The following is a 17,409-nucleotide window of genomic DNA, read 5'->3' on the forward strand; positions in this document are numbered from 1 at the left end:
TATTTGTTCATGTAAGCAAAGGTCTAATTTGTAAATGAGGTTAGGAACAAAATAAAATGTTTGTTGTGGTTTTGATATGATATGATAACAGCTTGGCAGCAGAGTTTAAGTGGTTAATAACACTATGCTGTCTAATGGGGTTGATACTTTAATTGACATATCTGCGTTTGTTTGCTGAACTAGGGAATTTGCAGTATGTTATGCTAATGTGGCGCTCCACCTCATAGCGAGGTTTGCGCGTGAAAAGATGAGACAGACCCGCCCTTCTGGTGTGTATCCGAACTGCCCCGTCTCTCCTCCCTCGGCTACATGATATATACGCGTTCTCTCCTAGCACGACTGCCAGCTGTGTAGTAGCCCACTGTCCACATACAGCGGAGGTCTGAAGGCTACACTCAGCATCACTGGTCAGACAGCATCACAGCAAAATTGATCAGTCCTTAGTCTTGGTGTGCATGCACTGAACGTTATAATAACCATCAACTAGTTTTTTTAGGACAAAATAACAGTTTTGTAGACTTAGTTTTATAGCTAGATAGATATTTGTTAAATTATTTCTTTACAATGGAAGGAAACAGGAAATTAATCAGTCCCTTTCACCGACCACGGTGCCTGGCGGCGGCGGCACCTGGAGGGAAAGCCAAATTAACTCACCCAGGGAAGGCGATTCTAGCAGGTAAGTTTTGTAATCCTTTGTTCAGACACCATCTATGCCAATATATATGGTTTTACATTTTTGTGATACACGGTTTAATGCTTTTACTTGATAGAGAATCGGCGTGGATGGAGCATCAGCCTGTAGAATAAAGTAACATTGTTTTTCCCGATCATGTCACTTTCACTTGAGCCAGGGTTTGTAAATGATGTGCTGATGGTGTTTCATTGGTTAGTAGCCGTGCAAGAAGCGAGCGCTTCCATGTCATTGAGTAGAACTGTCATGTTGTATTGTGTTCATTCACAATAAAATATAAAATATGCTAGTCCTGGTTATTAATAACAGTTTCACATGCAGTGTGTGCATTTCACTAAAGATGGGATTGGCTTGGGCTGCCTGTAGAGCGCATAACAACATAGTGAGACTGTTTAAACTAGTAGCCTACTGGCTTTATCATAAATATGTTCTACTTAATATGATTTAGCATCTAATCAATGTGATTTCAAAAGGATGATTATGAAATTATCTAATGATCCTATCTGTAACTGACAGTGGTAACATGCTATACTCTTCTAATAGTGCAGAGCAGTACTGCCTGGTTATATGAGAGAACACCACAGAACAAACACTCCTCAGTTTTCCCCCTTAGTGGCAGACAGTAACAACTCAGTTAGTTATAAGGACTGGTGAATGCTAAAATGTTCACCTCCTCTTGCATTATGCTATGATAGACAGATCATTCATGTTATTGTGCAGTTTAACTGAGATGACAAAAAAGCATCTGTTGCAGCTCCATCTGTCCGATTAGCAAACCACAGCATTTAGTTCCCACTATGCAGCCCTGTTCTTTTTAGGCAGCAGACACAGTCATTATTATGGGGTGTGTCTTCTGAAAATGACTCCACACTGTGCAATTCAAACCAATAACCCTACAATTGAACTGGAATGCATTTTAAGTAAACCACCCAAAACCACCACGTCGCTCTCTGAAGGAAGACAAAAACAAGCATTGAATTAGGATCAAATATAGAAACCCAAACACTGTGGACTGAACAGCAGAATGTCTCTAAGACGCTCAGACGGCTACTGCTACTGATAGGTAGACAATGGTGTATGTGAACCTGTACTGCTGATGCTATCTATTGGCTATTGAGAGGCTTTGAAGCCAGCGGTCGGCCATATTGGCACTCCACAGTAGAAGCAGTCCTCCATAGTGATGGGTGGAATTCTACAGTGTTTCAATTAAGTGTTTCAAGGACAAATTTACATGTATTTAAGTATTTACAAAATGACATGTTTTGTTGTTGTAAATTTTTGTTGTTTTTTCTATGTTTAACTCACATAATATAGTTTAAAAGTGGGCATTAAGGTATATGTAATAACTAATGTAGACATTAATAAATGCATTAATTATACATTAATAAATGCATAACATTTTTTGTTTTTTACATTGGAGGAGTAGTGCTAAGATGGAGGCACAGGAGCTTCAACAAATCACCCCCTAAAAGTAATCTAGTATATATACTGCATACATCACTGGCAGTAGCCTAGTAGCCTTCATCACGGGAACCTCCATTCCTGTGAGGGATACTGGTGAAGTATACCGAACAAAAAATATAAACACAACATGTAAAGTGTTGGTCCCATGTGTTCATGAGCTGAAATAAAAGACCCCAGAAATGTTCCATATGCACAAAAAGCTTATTTTTCTCCAATGTTGTGCACAAATTAGTTTACATCCCTGTTAGTGGGCATTTCTTCTTTGTCCAGATAATCCATTCACTTGACAGTTGTGGCATATCAAGAAGCTGATTAAACAGCATGATCATTACACAGGTGCACCTTGTGCTGGGGGACAATTAAAAAGTCACTTTGAAATGTGCAGTTTTCTCACACAACACATATCCAACACGTCTCAAGTTATGAGGAAGCATGCAATTTGGTATTTGGTATATTATTAGGATCCCCATTTAGCTGTTGCAAAAGCAGCAGCTGCTCTTCCTGGGGTCCACACAAAACATGAAACATGACATAATACAGATAATTAATAGACAAAGACAACTCAAAGACAGAACGACAAATATTTTTTTTAAAGGCACATGTAGCATACATATCAATACATACACACAAACTATCTAGGTTAAATAGGCTTTATCTGTTTTTTGAAAGCAGGTTTGCTGTTTATTTGAGCAATAAGAGATGGAACGGAGTTCCATGCAATAATTGCTCTATACAATACTGTATGCTTTTTTTGAATTTGTTCTGGATTTGGGACTGTGAAAAGGCCCCTGATGGCATTTCTGGTGGGGTAAGTGTGTGTGTCAGAGCTGTGTGTAAGTTGACTAGGCAAACAATTTGGGATTTTCAACACAATGTTCCTTATAAAAATAAGAAATGATGCAGTCAGTTTCTCCTCAACTCGTAGCCAAGAGAGACTGGCATGCATAGTATTTACACTACCAGTCAAAAGTTTGAGAACACCTACTCATTCAACGGTTTTTCTATATTTGTACTATTTTCTACATTATAGAATCATACTGAAGACATCAAAACTATAAAATAACATATGGAATCATGTAGTAAACAAAAAAAGTGTTAAACAAATAAAAATATATTTTATATTTGAGATTCTTCAAATAGCCACCCTTTGCCTTGATGACAGCTTTGCACACTCTGGCAGCAAGCTTATATAGGTCTGCTGTTAGAACCAGTATTTGTATATATTATGGATCCCCATTAGCTGCTGCCAAAGCAAAGCAGCATTTTTAAAAACACAATACATTCATAACAGATTTCACAACGCACTAAGTGTGTGCCCTCAGGCCCCTACTCCACTACCACATATCTACAACATAAAATCCATGTGTACGTGTGTATATAGTGCATATGTTATCATGTGTGTGTAAAGGCTGCTTTTGGGTAGCGGAATTACTTTGGCTTCCATCCAGGCCTGGGTACAAATACTTTCTTCTAGGGCCAGATGAAAGATATGACAGATAGATGTGGCTATAGGGTCAGCTAACATACTCAGTAGCTTTCCATCTAAGTTGTCAATGCCAGGAGGTTTGTCATTATTGATCGTTAACAATCATTTTTCCACCTCTCCCACACTAACTTTACAAAAGTCACACTTGCATTGCTTTTCTTTCATTATTTGTTTTTCTATGCATGAAAACGATTGCTCACTGTTCGTTGTTGGCATTTCCTGCCTAATCTGCCAACTTTGCCAATGAAGTAATCATTAAAATAATTGGCAACATCAAATGGTTTTGTGATGAATAAGCCATCTGATTCGATGAAAGATGGAGTTGAATTTGTCTTTCTGCTCATAATTTCATTTAAAGTACTCCAGCTTCTTCATGAGCGGACAGCTTGACGAAAACCAGCCAATATTCAGGTCCTCAAGAAAGTAGACCTCTGTTTACATCACATACACTATCAAGCATTTCACACATATTATTTAGATACTGACTGTTAGCACTTGGTGGCCTATAGCAACACCCCCCCCCAAAAAGGCTTTTGTGCCAAGTGAACCTGCAACCACAACACATAAGATCTTCTCTAAGCATTACAGGGATATGGCTCTGAATATATACAGCAACACCTCCCCCATAAGCATTTGTGTCTCTTCTATAGATGTTTTATCCTTGTATTGCTACTGCTGATTAATCAAGTGAGTCTCAAAAATGGCTAATATATGAATGTTGTCTGATTAGCAAGTTATTGATTTCATTAACCTTATTTCTAAGGCTACTTATATTAATACGGGATATTTTCAGCCCTTTCCTGGGTAGCTTATCAGAGATAGACATAATATGCATACAAAGCAAGAGAAAAAAATATACATCCAGCAGTCCATTAATCAATTGGGGTGTGTGTGTTCATGCGGGGTTGAAGTTACGAACCCATAGGCTTGGCTCTCTCATCCCTTCCAGGCTTCTGGGAGGGTGGACAATGAGCCTGTCATAGCGGATGTATGTCCCCACGCAGCTTTCATGTCTGGGATAAGTTCTTTCCTCTTCTGGCGCACAGCTTCATTGAGGAAGATACAGTGCATTCGGAAAGTATTCAGACCCCTTGACTTTTTCCACATTTTGTTACATTACAGCCTTATTCTAAAATTGATCAAATAGTTTTTTCCCCCTCATCAATCTATACACAATACTCTAAAATGACAAAGCAAAAACGCTTTTTGTATAAAAATCAACAACGGAAATATTACATTTACATAAGTATTCAGTCCCTTTACTCAGTACTTTGTTGAAGCACCTTTGGCAGCGATTACAGCTTCCAGTCTTCTTGGGTATGACGCTACAAGCTTGGCACACCTGTATTTGGGGAGTTTCTCCCATTCTTCTCTGCAAAAACTCTCAAGTTCTGTCATTTTGTATGGAGAGCGTTGCTGCACAGCTATTTTCAGGTTTCTCCAAAGATTGTTGATCAGGTTCAAGTCCGGACTCTGACTGGGCCACTCAAGGACATTCAGAGACTTGTCCCAAAGCCACTCCTGAGTTGTCTTGGCTGTGTGCTTAGGGTCGTTGTCCTGTTGGAAGGCAAACCTTTGCCCCAGTCTGAGGTCCTGAGGGCTCTGGAGCAGGTTTTCATCAAGGATCTCCCTGTACTTTGCTCTGTTCATCTTTCCCTCGATCCTGACTAGTCTTCCAGTCCCTGCCATCAAAAAACATCCCCACAGCATGATGCTGCCACCACCATGCTTTCACTGTAGGGATGGTGCCAGGTTTCCTCCAAACATGACACTTGGCATTCAGACCGAAGAGTTCAATCTTGGTTTCATCAGACCAGACAATCTTGTTATTCATGGTCTGAGTCCTTTAGGTGCCTTTTGGCAAACTCCAAGCAGGCTGTCACATGCCTTTTACTGAGGAGTGGCTTGCGTCTGGCCACTCTACCATAAAGGCCTGATTGGTGGAGTGCTGCAGAGATGGTTGTCTTTCCATATGATTTCCAATCAATAGAATTTACCACAGGTGGACTCCAATCAAGTTGTAGAAACATCTCAAGGATGATCAATGGAAACTGGATGCACCTGAGCTCAATAGCAAAGGTTCTGAATACTTATGTAAATAAGGTATTTCTGTTTTTACATTTTAATAAATGTGTAAACATTTCTGCAAACCTGTTTTCGCTTTGTCATTATGGGGTATTGTGTGTAGATTGATTTGTATTTTTTTATTTTATTTCACCTTTATTTAACCAGGTAGGCAAGTTGAGAACAAGTTCTCATTTACAACTGCGACCTGGCCAAGATAAAACAAAGCAGTGCGACAGAAACAACAACACAGAGTTACACATGGAATAAACAAGCGTACTGTCAATAACACAATAGAAAAAAATATACAGTGTGTGCAAATGGCATGAGGAGGTATGGCAATATATAGGCCATAGTATAGGCCATAGTAGCAAAGTAATTACAATTTAGCAGATTAACACTGGAGTGATAGATGAGCAGATGTTGATGAGCAGATGATGGTGTGTAAGTAGTGAGACTGGTGTGCAAAAGAGCAGCAAAGTAAATAAAAACAATATGGGGATGAGGTAGGTAGATTGGGTGATGAGGAAAATGTTTTATTTAATCAATTTTAGAATAAGGCTGTAACGTAACAAAATGTGGAAAAGTCAAGGGGTCTGAATACTTTCCAAATACACTGTGTACATTCCTCTGAAGTTCTTGACTCTTTCCAGAACAGATACCTTGTCCTTGAACGTCAGGAACCTGACCACTATTGGCCTGGGCCTGTCACCTGGGCTGGTGGTGGGTTTTCCAGTCTCGTGGGCGTGCTCAACCTCAATCTTCCTGTGGTCCATCTTCAATTTCTCAGAGATAATTTCCCTCACTTTGTCGTCAGTCTCGTGGAGATTCTGCAATCCCATCACAACCATGTTGTTCCGCCTTGATTGTCCCTCGACAATCCGTCATTATAATGGATTCACACACAGAACTGATGTCCTCTCTCAATGACTTGTCATCTCGCCATTCTCCTGTTTCAACTCATCGAGGTGACCCTGGGAGAACTGCAAATTGTTCTTCAGGTCCTAGACCTCTCTGGTCAGGTTGTCCATTATTTTATTAGTTGAATCCACCAGTATTTGGACAAAACACTATTTGCTTGTTGTTGTAACAACTGCTTGTAGAACTATTTTTGTTCATTTAAAAAATCATTTGCGCGTGATAGAGACACCACTGCCTTCAATGGTACCTTCGCTGGCTTTAGTCTTTGTAATGGTAGCTTAGCAACGTAGGTTACGCTGTTACTCCACGCAGTTCCAGACAGGGCAGGTCACAAGGAAGATTGAAAACAACAAACGGCAGGGATCTAGACAGCCACAGACCTGAGACAATCCACTGTCCCAACCACAATGGCTAACCGCGTTCCGGGCTGCGTTCAAGCTCTCAAGAAAACCTTGCTAGCTTGATAGACAGCTAGCTAACAGCTAGGTGGCTAGCTAGCAGCTAGGCTAGCTGCTACACCAAATAGCTTCTCAGACTTGGCCTTGGTCGGCAGTATCACTGGACAGAGACTAGCAATCCCAACAACTGATGCCAACTGTGTGGCGGGATCCAAACTAAAAAGTTAGCTAGCTACTAAGAAACTTTCCAATACACTTTCAAAACAACAAACTTTTCAAAACAACCAACCGAACTCAAAATAAATTAAAATATTTGTCACATGCGCCGAATACAACCTTACTGTACAATGCTTACTTACAAGCTCTTAACCAACAATGCATTTTTAAGAAAAATAAGAGTTAAGAAAAATATTTACTAAATTAACTAAAGTAAAAAATAAGAAGAACAACAAAATAAAAACAATGAGGCTATATACAGGGGGTACCTGTACCGAGTCAATGCGTGGGGGTATAGGTTAGTTGAATTAATTGAGGTAATATGTACAGTACCAGTCAAAAGTTTGGGCACACCTACTCATTCAAAGGTTCTTCTTTATTTGTACTATTTTCTACATTGTAGAATAATAGTGAAGACATCAAAACTATGAAATTCCAAAGTAGCCACAGAAACCGTCTAAGTGACGCTCATCTGCAGGCTCGTTGTCCTCACCAGGGTCTTGACCTGACTGCAGTTCGGGGTCTTAACCGACTTCAGTGGACAAATGTTCACCTTCAATGGCCACTGGCACGCTGGAGAAGTGTGCTCTTCACGGATGAATCCTGTTTTCTGTACCGGGCAGATGGCACACAGCGTGTATGGCGTTGTGTGGTTGAGTGGTTTGCTGATGTCAACTTTGTGAACAGAGTGCCTCATGGCGGCGGTGTGATTATGGTATGGGTAGGCAGAAGCTACGGACAAGGAACACAGTTGCATTTTATCAAAGCAATTTGAATGAACAGAGATACTTTGACGAAATCCTGAGGCCCACTGCCATTCATCCACCTCATGTTTCCCCGTGTCGCAAGGAACAACATTCCACAGGCCACAATCAACGATCTGATCAACTCTATGTGAAAGAGATGTGTCGTGCTGCATGCGGCAAATGGTGGTCACATCAGGTACTGACTGGTTTTCTGAGCCATGCTCCTACTTTTTTCTTTTAGGTATCTGTGACCAACATATTCTGTATTCCCAGTCATGTGAAATCCATAGACTAGGGCCTAATGAATTTATTTCAATTGACTGATTTCCTTATATGAACTGTAACTCAGTAAAATCTTTGAAATTGTTGCATGTTGCATGTAAAATCAACACAGGGAGACCGATCAATTAGTTATAGTATTTTTACTAATATACATTTTGTTTATGAATTATTAAGTGATTAAAAGTCGAAACTCAAAAAAACTAATTGGTAATGGAATTTGGCTTCAATAGGATATCATAGTAGTTACAAACCACAGCTGGATCACCTGCTACTGTCCTCCCTTCCACTGGCATACTTTTGGTCGCAGTTTTTTGGTCTGGTCTGGACCAGCCTTGATTTCAACAACCACAGATGTCTGGACCGGCCTTCATTTGGTCCAAACATAGACGTTCATGATTTGTTCAGATTTGGTCCGGTCCAGTAGAGCACAGTGCAGTACAGTAAAGAAAAGCAGAGTATAGTTCAGTACAGTGCAGTACATTATAATCCAGTAGAGCACAGTAGAGTACAGTACAGTACAGTAAATAAACATAGTGTATGGTTCAGTACAGTACAGTACAGTACAGTCATGTATTGTACAGTAGAGTAGAATAGAGTGGAGTACAGTTCAGTACAGTACACAGTAGAGCACACTAGACTTGAGTACACTATAATGTACTGTACTGTACTATACTTTACTGTACTGTAACGTACTCTACTTGACTGTACTCTACTTTACTGAGCCCTACTGTGCTCTACTGTGCTGTACTTTGATGTCCAAACTTGTGAATAGACATCTATGATTGGTTCAAATGTGTTCTTGTTTAGTGGCAGAGCTCATTAAAATAAAAGCCAGTGTGTAGAATAATACCCAAATATGCAAAGGAGGATATTATAATCCACTTCACTTACTGTAGTTCAATAACCAAAACAGATTTTTTTAACCTCAAGGTGTCATGTCCTAGCTGACACCCCATTTTTTCTGCAGACATCTCAGAATTTTAATTTGGAGCAGATATTTAACAGAGTTTTTGGAAAATGTGATCACATTTTACCAAAGTTGGCCACGGCACAGTTTCTTTTCACCTTTATTTAACCAGGTAGGCTAGTTGAGAACAAGTTCTCATTTGCAACTGCGACCTGGCCAAGATAAAGCAAAGCAGTGTGACACAGACAACAACACAGAGTTACACATGGAGTAAACAATAAACTAGCCAATAACACAAACAAGTCAATGACACAGTAGAGAAAAGAAAGTCTATATACAGTGTGTGCAAAAGGCATGAGGAGGTAGGCAATAAATAGGCCATAGGAGTGAATAATTACAATTTTGCAGATTAACACTGGAGTGAAAAATGAGCAGACGATGATGTGCAAGTAGAGATACTGGTGTGCAAAAGAGCAGAAAAGTAAATAAAATAAAAACAATATGGGGATGAGGTAGGTAGATTGGGTGGGCTATTTACAGATGGACTATGTACAGCTGCAGCGATCGGTTAGCTGCTCAGATAGTTGATGTTTAAAGTTGGTGAGGGAAATAAAAGTCCAACTTCAGCAATTTTTGCAATTCGTTCCAGTCACTGGCAGCAGAGAACTGGAAGGAAAGGTGGCCAAATGGGGTGTTGGCTTTGGGGATGGTCAGTGAGATATACCTGCTGGAACGTGTGCTACGGGTGGGTGTTGAAATCGTGACCAGTGAACTAAGATAAGGCGGAGCTTTACCTAGCATAGACTTATAGATGACCTGGAGCCAGTGGGTCTGGCGACGAATATGTAGCGAGGACCAGCCGACTAGAGCATACAGGTCGTAGTGGTGGCTGGTATAAGGTGATTTGGTAACAAAACGGATGGCACTGTGATAGACTGCATCCAGTTTGCTGAGTAGAGTGTTGAAAGCTATTTTGTAGATGACATCGCCGAAGTCGAGGATCGGTAGGATAGTCCGTTTTACTAGGGTAAGTTTGGTGGCGTGAGTGAAGGAGGCTTTGTTGCGAAATAGAAAGCCGATTCTAGATTTGATTTTGGATTGGAGATGTTTAATATGAGTCTGGAAGGAGAGTTTACAGTCTAGCCAGACACCTAGGTATTTATAGTTGTCCACATATTCTAGGTCGGAACCGTCCAGGGTGGTGATGCTAGTCTGTGTAATTTGTTAAAAGCGGAGTTGTATGGTTTGTTAAACTTTGATGAATGTTATTTGTTTGGCATACATTTTAAGTGAATAATCTCCGCGCAATTCCGTTTCTGTGAAATTGCCCATAGTGGTTTGTCACTGTAACCTCTGGCTGAACTAGGTTACATTTGACCCCATGACTTTGGTACCGCAGGTTTGTGCAAAAAAGAAATCTCTGTCCAAATACCTTTCACAACCCTAACAGTCTATGGTGCCATTTCATAAACAGTCTCTCCCGACTCTCCTCCTCTCAGCCATTGGTAAATATAAAATGAGGCCATCAATCAAGATTTGAGATTTGAGAAACCCACCTGGCCTCCTCCCTCCCTTCCTATCCTTTCACTCAGACAAGCTGGCCGGGAACGCTAACAGCCAAAGGAACAGGCTTCTCTCTCTGTCAGCCAAACTCTTATTTAACCTGTTTGTTCTAGTTGTACACTCCACTCCTCTTCGCCAGTTGATTACTGCTTATCTGTAGAATCTTTTTCTTTCTCTCCGTCCCTGTTTTTATCACAGTCTGAATCTATGGGCGCACATTTCAGGGGAGAACAAGGATATTTTGTTACGTAGATTAATAGCTTGTGTGTGTATGTCTAGTTAAATAAACATTTATAAAAATGTATAGTATATGAGTGTGTGTGTTGAAGTCACAGTGTCATACCCAAGGACTTGATCTACTCAGCGAGATAAAAGTAATCAGGTAAAGTGCTCTTGTGTCTAATTCGGACCTGAGATATTACTCAATGAACAGCCAAGCCAATGTTTAACTACACCAAGAAGACACAGAATCCTCCTGACACCCAGTTTGACAGTTAATACATCAGACTAGCACTTCTCTCAGTGCCTAGACATTGAACCACAGATATTAATGAACTTTTGTGTTTCTATGTCAAACGGCTTTGTTATATTTCAGTCTTCTGTGATGCTCATAAAGTGTAATATTGGAATGCAAACTCAAAATCTAATACATTTCAAATCTATATCCGTAATGAAACAGGTGTCTTTTTTTTAAAGCCCAAAACCATGTGTGTGAGGTGTATACTCTTGACTACCAAGAAACACTCCGTGTGACCCTGATTTAACCCACTGCGGTAAAAGGTTAACTCAGGGCCGTAGATAAAGACTACAGCCAGTTGGACTCAGTATGACTCTACAGTAGTTTGACTCCACGTGTGTGGTGTCATAACTGATGTAGCTTAGCCTTTGAGAAATATTCCACTTTTGGCACTGGTGTAATGCAGGAAGGGGTGAAAGGGTGGAGTGACTTTTGTATGTGTACGTGTGTGGTTGTATAGGTCTTGTATAGGCCTGGAGGGGGGAAGTGACATGGACAGAACAGAGAAAGTCGTAGCTTAATGGAAGAAAAATCCTACATCTCTTACAAACCCAGACAATGGCTTTGAGGCACATGATGGGTGTTTGAGCTCCTTCTACTCCCTCTCCTGCACTCCTAGCAGCTAATGGCAATGGGTGATGTTGAGAGGTGGAGGCTGTTGATATGAGGCAAGATTAGCCTGGGGGATGAGAGCTTTAAATGGGTTCTGATGGGTTTTCTATGTGTGTGTGTGTGTGTGTGTGTGTGCGTGCGTGCGTTTGTGTAAGTGTGTGTGAGGTTTGAGAAAGTACTTTTGTATTGCTCTGTGCTTGCATGGTTGTCTGGAGCAACATTTCTCCCTCTCTCTCCCTCTCTACATTTCTCTCTCGCCCTCTTTTTTACTTTCTCTCGTGCTTCAGTTAAGTTCTTTGAGTGGCTGTCTCCTCTCAGACTCAGAGGGCTTGTCAAAGTGTGCACTCACTCCCTGCTCATTCACACGCCACTGCACCCAATACACTAGGTAATAGACTCTACACACTCTCCCTGAATCTGACTCACGACCCACCAGCGCCCTCGGGGGCAAAACGTCAAATCACGAAACCCCTGTTGCCCTTCCTGTCAGACACATACACTCTCTCTGCCTTTCATTTGATCTTCCACTTCTCTCTCTCTATCTCTCTCTCTCTCTCCCTCCCTCTCTCTCTCTCTCTCTCTCTCTCTTTCTCCCTCTCTCTCTCTCTCCCTCGCTCTCTCTCTCTCTCTCTCTCTCTCTCCCTCTCTCTCTCTCCCTCTCTCCCTCTCTCTCTCTCTCCCTCTCTCTCTCCCTCTCTCTCTCTCTCTCTCTCTCTCTCTCTCTCTCTCTCTCTCTCTCAATTCAATTCAATTTCAATTCAAGGGCTTTATTGGCATGGGAAACATGTGTTAACATTGCCAAAGCAAGTGAGGTAGATAATATATAAAGTGAATATCTCTCTCTCTCTCTCTCTCTCTCTCTCTCTCTCTCTCTCTCTCTCTCTCTCTAGTCTCTGTTGTTAAAGAATATATTTCATTTGAATATGACTAGCTTGGATAAGTAAGAATATTATTAAAGAATACATCGTGTTCCCGTGTTTAGTATTTTTTGTGTTCTTACACATTATGGTGTCCTGGTCCATAAACTGTGGGGTTACAAGATTGGGTTATGTTTATTGTTTGCCAGGTCTGGTGATTTTGAAAGTTTGTTTTTCTCAGTGAAGTTCTCATCAGGAGCAGATGATGTGGCCACCACTCATTAGAGTTACCTCAACAGCAGGCAAATAGATAGCACTTCAGAGGTCTTCTCTATCGCCCTCTCTGCTCTTGCACTTATTTTCTCCCTTGCTCGCTCTCCATTTGTTGATATCCCCTTTCTTCACCATTTTCTGTCTTACTCTCTCTATCTCAACCCTCTTTATCTCTATTTTCCTCTCCCTATCTCTCTTTCCCTCTATCTCTCTCTCTCTCTGTCTCCCTCCCTCTCTCAGTCTGTCCCTCTGTCTCTGTCTCTGTCTCCTGTCTCTATCTCCTGTCTCTGTCTCCTGTCTCTAACTCCTGTCTATATCTCCTGTCTCTCCTGTCTCTGTCTCTCTCCTTCATGGTTGATCTAATAGTGTGTAATGGTGTGGAGGGTTCCTATTGGTTGTTTGGCTGGGATGTGTGTCTCTACTGCTGGGCTGCAACCTGTCCACTCAACCAGGCTCAAGACAATACATGTTCTGTATTATGACGATCAGCCCCAGTGGGGTGTGTGTGTGTGTGTGTGTGTGTGTGTGTGTGTGTGTGTGTGTGTGTGTGTGTGTGTGTGTGTGTGCACTCTGAGTGGCTGTGATACAAGCAGGAACCCAGCTGTGAAGTCAGAAGGGTGTTGATTAAACTATACAGTGCCTACAGAAAGTATTCAAACCTCTTGACTTTTTCCACATTTTGTTGTGTTACAGCCTGAATTAAAAATGAATTAAATTCTGATTGGTTTGTCACTGGCCTACACACATAATACCCTATAATGTCAAAATTGAATGTTTTTTGTTTTTATAAAAATATGACAAATTAATGAAAATTGAAAAGCTGAAATGTTTTGAGTTAAGTATTCAACCACTTTGTAATGACAAGCCTAAATAAGGTCAGGATAATTTTTTTTTTTAACAAGTCACATATTAAGATGCATGGACTCGGCACTTGGTGTGCAATAATAGTGTTTAACATGATTTTTGAATGACTACCTCATCTCTGTACCCCACACATACAATTGTTTGTAAGGTCCCTCAGTCGAGCAGTGAATTTCCAACACAGATTCAACCACAAAGACCAGAGAGGGTTTCCAATGCCTCATAAAGAAGGGCACCTATTGGTAGATGGTTAAAAATCAAAAAGCAGACATTGAATATCTCTTTGAACATGGTGATGTTATTAATTACACTTTGGATGGTGTATCAATACACCCAATCACTACAAATATAGAGGTGTCCTTCATAACTCAGTTGCTGGAGAGGAAGGAAACATCTCAGGGATTTCACCATGAGGCCAATGGTGACTTTAAAACAGTTACAGAGTTTAATGGCCATGATAGGAAAAAACTGAGGATGGATCATCAAAGTTGTAGTTACTCCATAATGCTAAACTAATTGACAGTGAAAAGAAGGAAGCCTGTACAGAATAAAAATATTCCAAAACTTGCATTCTCTTTGCAACAAGGCACTAAAGTAATACTGCAAAAAAAATGTGGCAAAGCAATAAACTTTTTGTCCGGATTACAAAGTGTTATGTTTCAGGCAAATTCAATACAACACATTACTGAGTACCACTCTCCATATTTTCAAGCATAGTGGTGGCTGCATCATGTTATGGGTATGCTTGTAATCGTTAAGAACTGGGGAGTTTTCAGAATGAAAAAAAAGAAATGGAATGGAGCTTAGCACAGGCAAAATCCTAGAGGAAAGCCTGGTTCAGTCTGCTTTCCACCAGACACTGGGAGATTAATTCACCTTTCAGCACGACAATAACCTAAAACACGGCTAAATCTACACTTGAATTGCTTACCAAGAAGACAGTGAATGTTCCTGTCATGTATTGTCATGTTGTGTCTTTCTGTCCTTTCCTTTCACCCTGTCTCCCTCTGCTGGTCGTATTAGGTTACCTTTTCTCCCCCGCTTTCCCCCAGCTGTTCCTTGTCTCCTCCTAACTACCCATTCACCCCGTTTCCCACCTGTTCCCTTTTTCCCTCTGATTAGGTCCCTATATCTCTCTCTGTTTCTGCTCCTGTCCTTGTCGGATTCTTGTTTGTTGTGTTTCATGCCTGAACCAGACTATCGTCCTGTTTGCTGTAACCTTGTCCTGTCCTGTCGGAATCTGCCGGTCTGTCTGAACCTACCTATGTTTGGTTATTAAAGAAGCTCTGTTAAGTTAATTCGCTTTTGGGTCCTCATTCACTCACCGTGACAGAAGAATCCGACCAAGAATGGACCCAGCGACTTCGGATCCTCTCCACTCAGCCGTCGAGATCCAGGGAGCGATGCTAGGCAGACACGAGCAGGAATTGTCTGCTGCTCGACATGCCGTTGAGACCCTGGCCACCCAAGTCTCCAACCTCACAGAACAGGTTCACCATCTCCGCCTCGATCCACCGGCCACTTCCAGGGCTTTCGAATCTCCGGAGCCCAGAATCAATAACCCGCCGTGTTACTCTGGGGAGCCCACTGAATGCCGCTCGTTCCTCACCCAGTGTGATATTGTGTTTTCTCTCCAGCCCAACACTTACGCCAGGAGCACTGCTCGTGTCGCCTACGTCATATCTCTCCTTACTGGACGGGCTCGTGAGTGGGGCACGGCAATCTGGGAGGCAAGGGCTGAGTGTACTAACCAGTATCAGGACTTTAAGGAGGAGATGATACGGGTTTTTGATCGATCTGTTTTTGGGGAGGAGGCTTCCAGGGCCCTGTCTTCCCTATGTCAAGGCAATCGATCCATAACTGACTACTCTATTGAGTTTCGCACTCTTGCTGCCTCCAGTGGCTGGAACGAGCCGGCCTTGCTCGCTCGTCTTCTGGAGGGTCTCCGCGCAGAGGTAAAGGATGAGATTCTCTCCCGGGAGGTTCCTTCCAGCGTGGATTCCTTGATTGAACTCGCTATTCGCATTGAGCGACGGGTTGATCTTCGTCACCGAGCTCGTGGAAAGGAGCTCGCGCTCTCCGTTGCCCCCCTCTCCGCATCACTACCATCTTCCTCTGCCGGCTCGGGAGCTGAGCCTATGCAGCTGGGAGGTATCCGCTCGACTAACTAAGGAGAGGGAACGGAGAATCACCAACCGCCTCTGTCTCTATTGCGGTTCTGCTGGTCATTTTGTCACTTCATGTCCAGTAAAAGCCAGAGCTCATCAGTAAGCGGAGGGCTACTGGTGAGCGCTACTACTCCTGTCTCTCCTTCAAGATCCTGCACTACCTTGTCGGTCCATCTACGCTGGACCGGTTCGTCAGCTTCCTGCAGTGCCTTAATAGACTCTGGGGCGGAGGGCTGTTTTATGGACGAGACCTGGGCTCGGGAACATGACATTCCTCTCAGACAGTTAAGGGAGTCCACGGCCTTGTTCGCCCTGGATGGTAGTCCTCTCCCCAGGATTCAGCGTGAGACGCTACCTTTAACCCTCACTGTTTCTGGTAATCATAGCGAAACCATTTCTTTTTTAATTTTTCGTTCACCTTTTACACCTGTTGTTTTGGGCCATCCCTGGCTAGTTTGTCATAATCCTTCCATTAATTGGTCTAGTAATTCTATCCTCTCCTGGAACGTCTCTTGTCATGTGAAATGTTTAATGTCTGCTATCCCTCCTGTTTCCTCTGTCTCTTCTTCACAGGAGGAGCCTGGTGATTTGACAGGGGTGCCGGAGGAATATCACGATCTGCGCACGGTGTTCAGTCGGTCCAGGGCCACCTCTCTTCCTCCACACCGGTCGTATGATTGTAGTATTGATCTCCTTCCGGGAACCACTCCCCCCCGGGGTAGACTATACTCTCTGTCGGCTCCCGAACGTAAGGCTCTCGAGGATTATTTGTCTGTAGCTCTTGACGCCGGTACCATAGTCCCCTCCTCCTCTCCCGCCGGAGCGGGGTTTTTTTTTGTCAAGAAGAAGGACGGGTCTCTGCGCCCCTGCATAGATTATCGAGGGCTGAATGACATAACAGTGAAGAATCGTTATCCGCTTCCTCTTATGTCTTCAGCCTTCGAGATCCTGCAGGGAGCCAGGTTTTTCACTAAGTTGGACCTTCGTAACGCTTACCATCTCGTGCGCATCAGGGAGGGGGACGAGTGGAAGACGGCGTTTAATACTCCGTTAGGGCACTTTGAATACCAGGTTCTTCCTTTCGGCCTCGCTAACGCTCCAGCTGTCTTTCAGGCATTAGTCAATGATGTCCTGAGAGACATGCTGAACATCTTTGTTTTCGTTTACCTTGACGATATCCTGATTTTTTCACCGTCACTCCAGATTCATGTTCAGCACGTTCGACGTGTCCTCCAGCGCCTTTTAGAGAATTGTCTTTTTGTGAAGGCTGAGAAGTGCACTTTTCATGCCTCCTCCGTCACATTTCTCGGTTCTGTTATTTCCGCTGAAGGCATTAAGATGGATCCCGCTAAGGTCCAAGCTGTCATTGATTGGCCCGCCCCT

At 42.4% G+C, this 17,409-nt stretch overlaps 1 protein-coding gene across 1 annotated transcript in view; it reads left to right on the forward strand.

The window, feature by feature from the left end:
• Positions 1 to 303: 303 nt before the first annotated feature.
• Positions 304 to 17,409, forward strand: part of LOC110525819 (tricarboxylate transport protein B, mitochondrial) — a 42,094-nt gene continuing 24,988 nt past the window's right edge. The window contains exon 1 of the mRNA XM_021606258.3: positions 304 to 676. Within this exon, the coding sequence (XP_021461933.1) occupies positions 565 to 676 (112 nt within the window). The 5' untranslated portion in view covers positions 304 to 564. The remainder of the gene's footprint in view (positions 677 to 17,409) is intronic.

The sequence above is a fragment of the Oncorhynchus mykiss genome, chromosome 6 (genome assembly GCF_057628025.1).
Source record: "Oncorhynchus mykiss isolate SJ-2025 chromosome 6, ASM5762802v1, whole genome shotgun sequence".
Taxonomy (NCBI): Eukaryota; Metazoa; Chordata; class Actinopteri; order Salmoniformes; family Salmonidae; genus Oncorhynchus; species Oncorhynchus mykiss.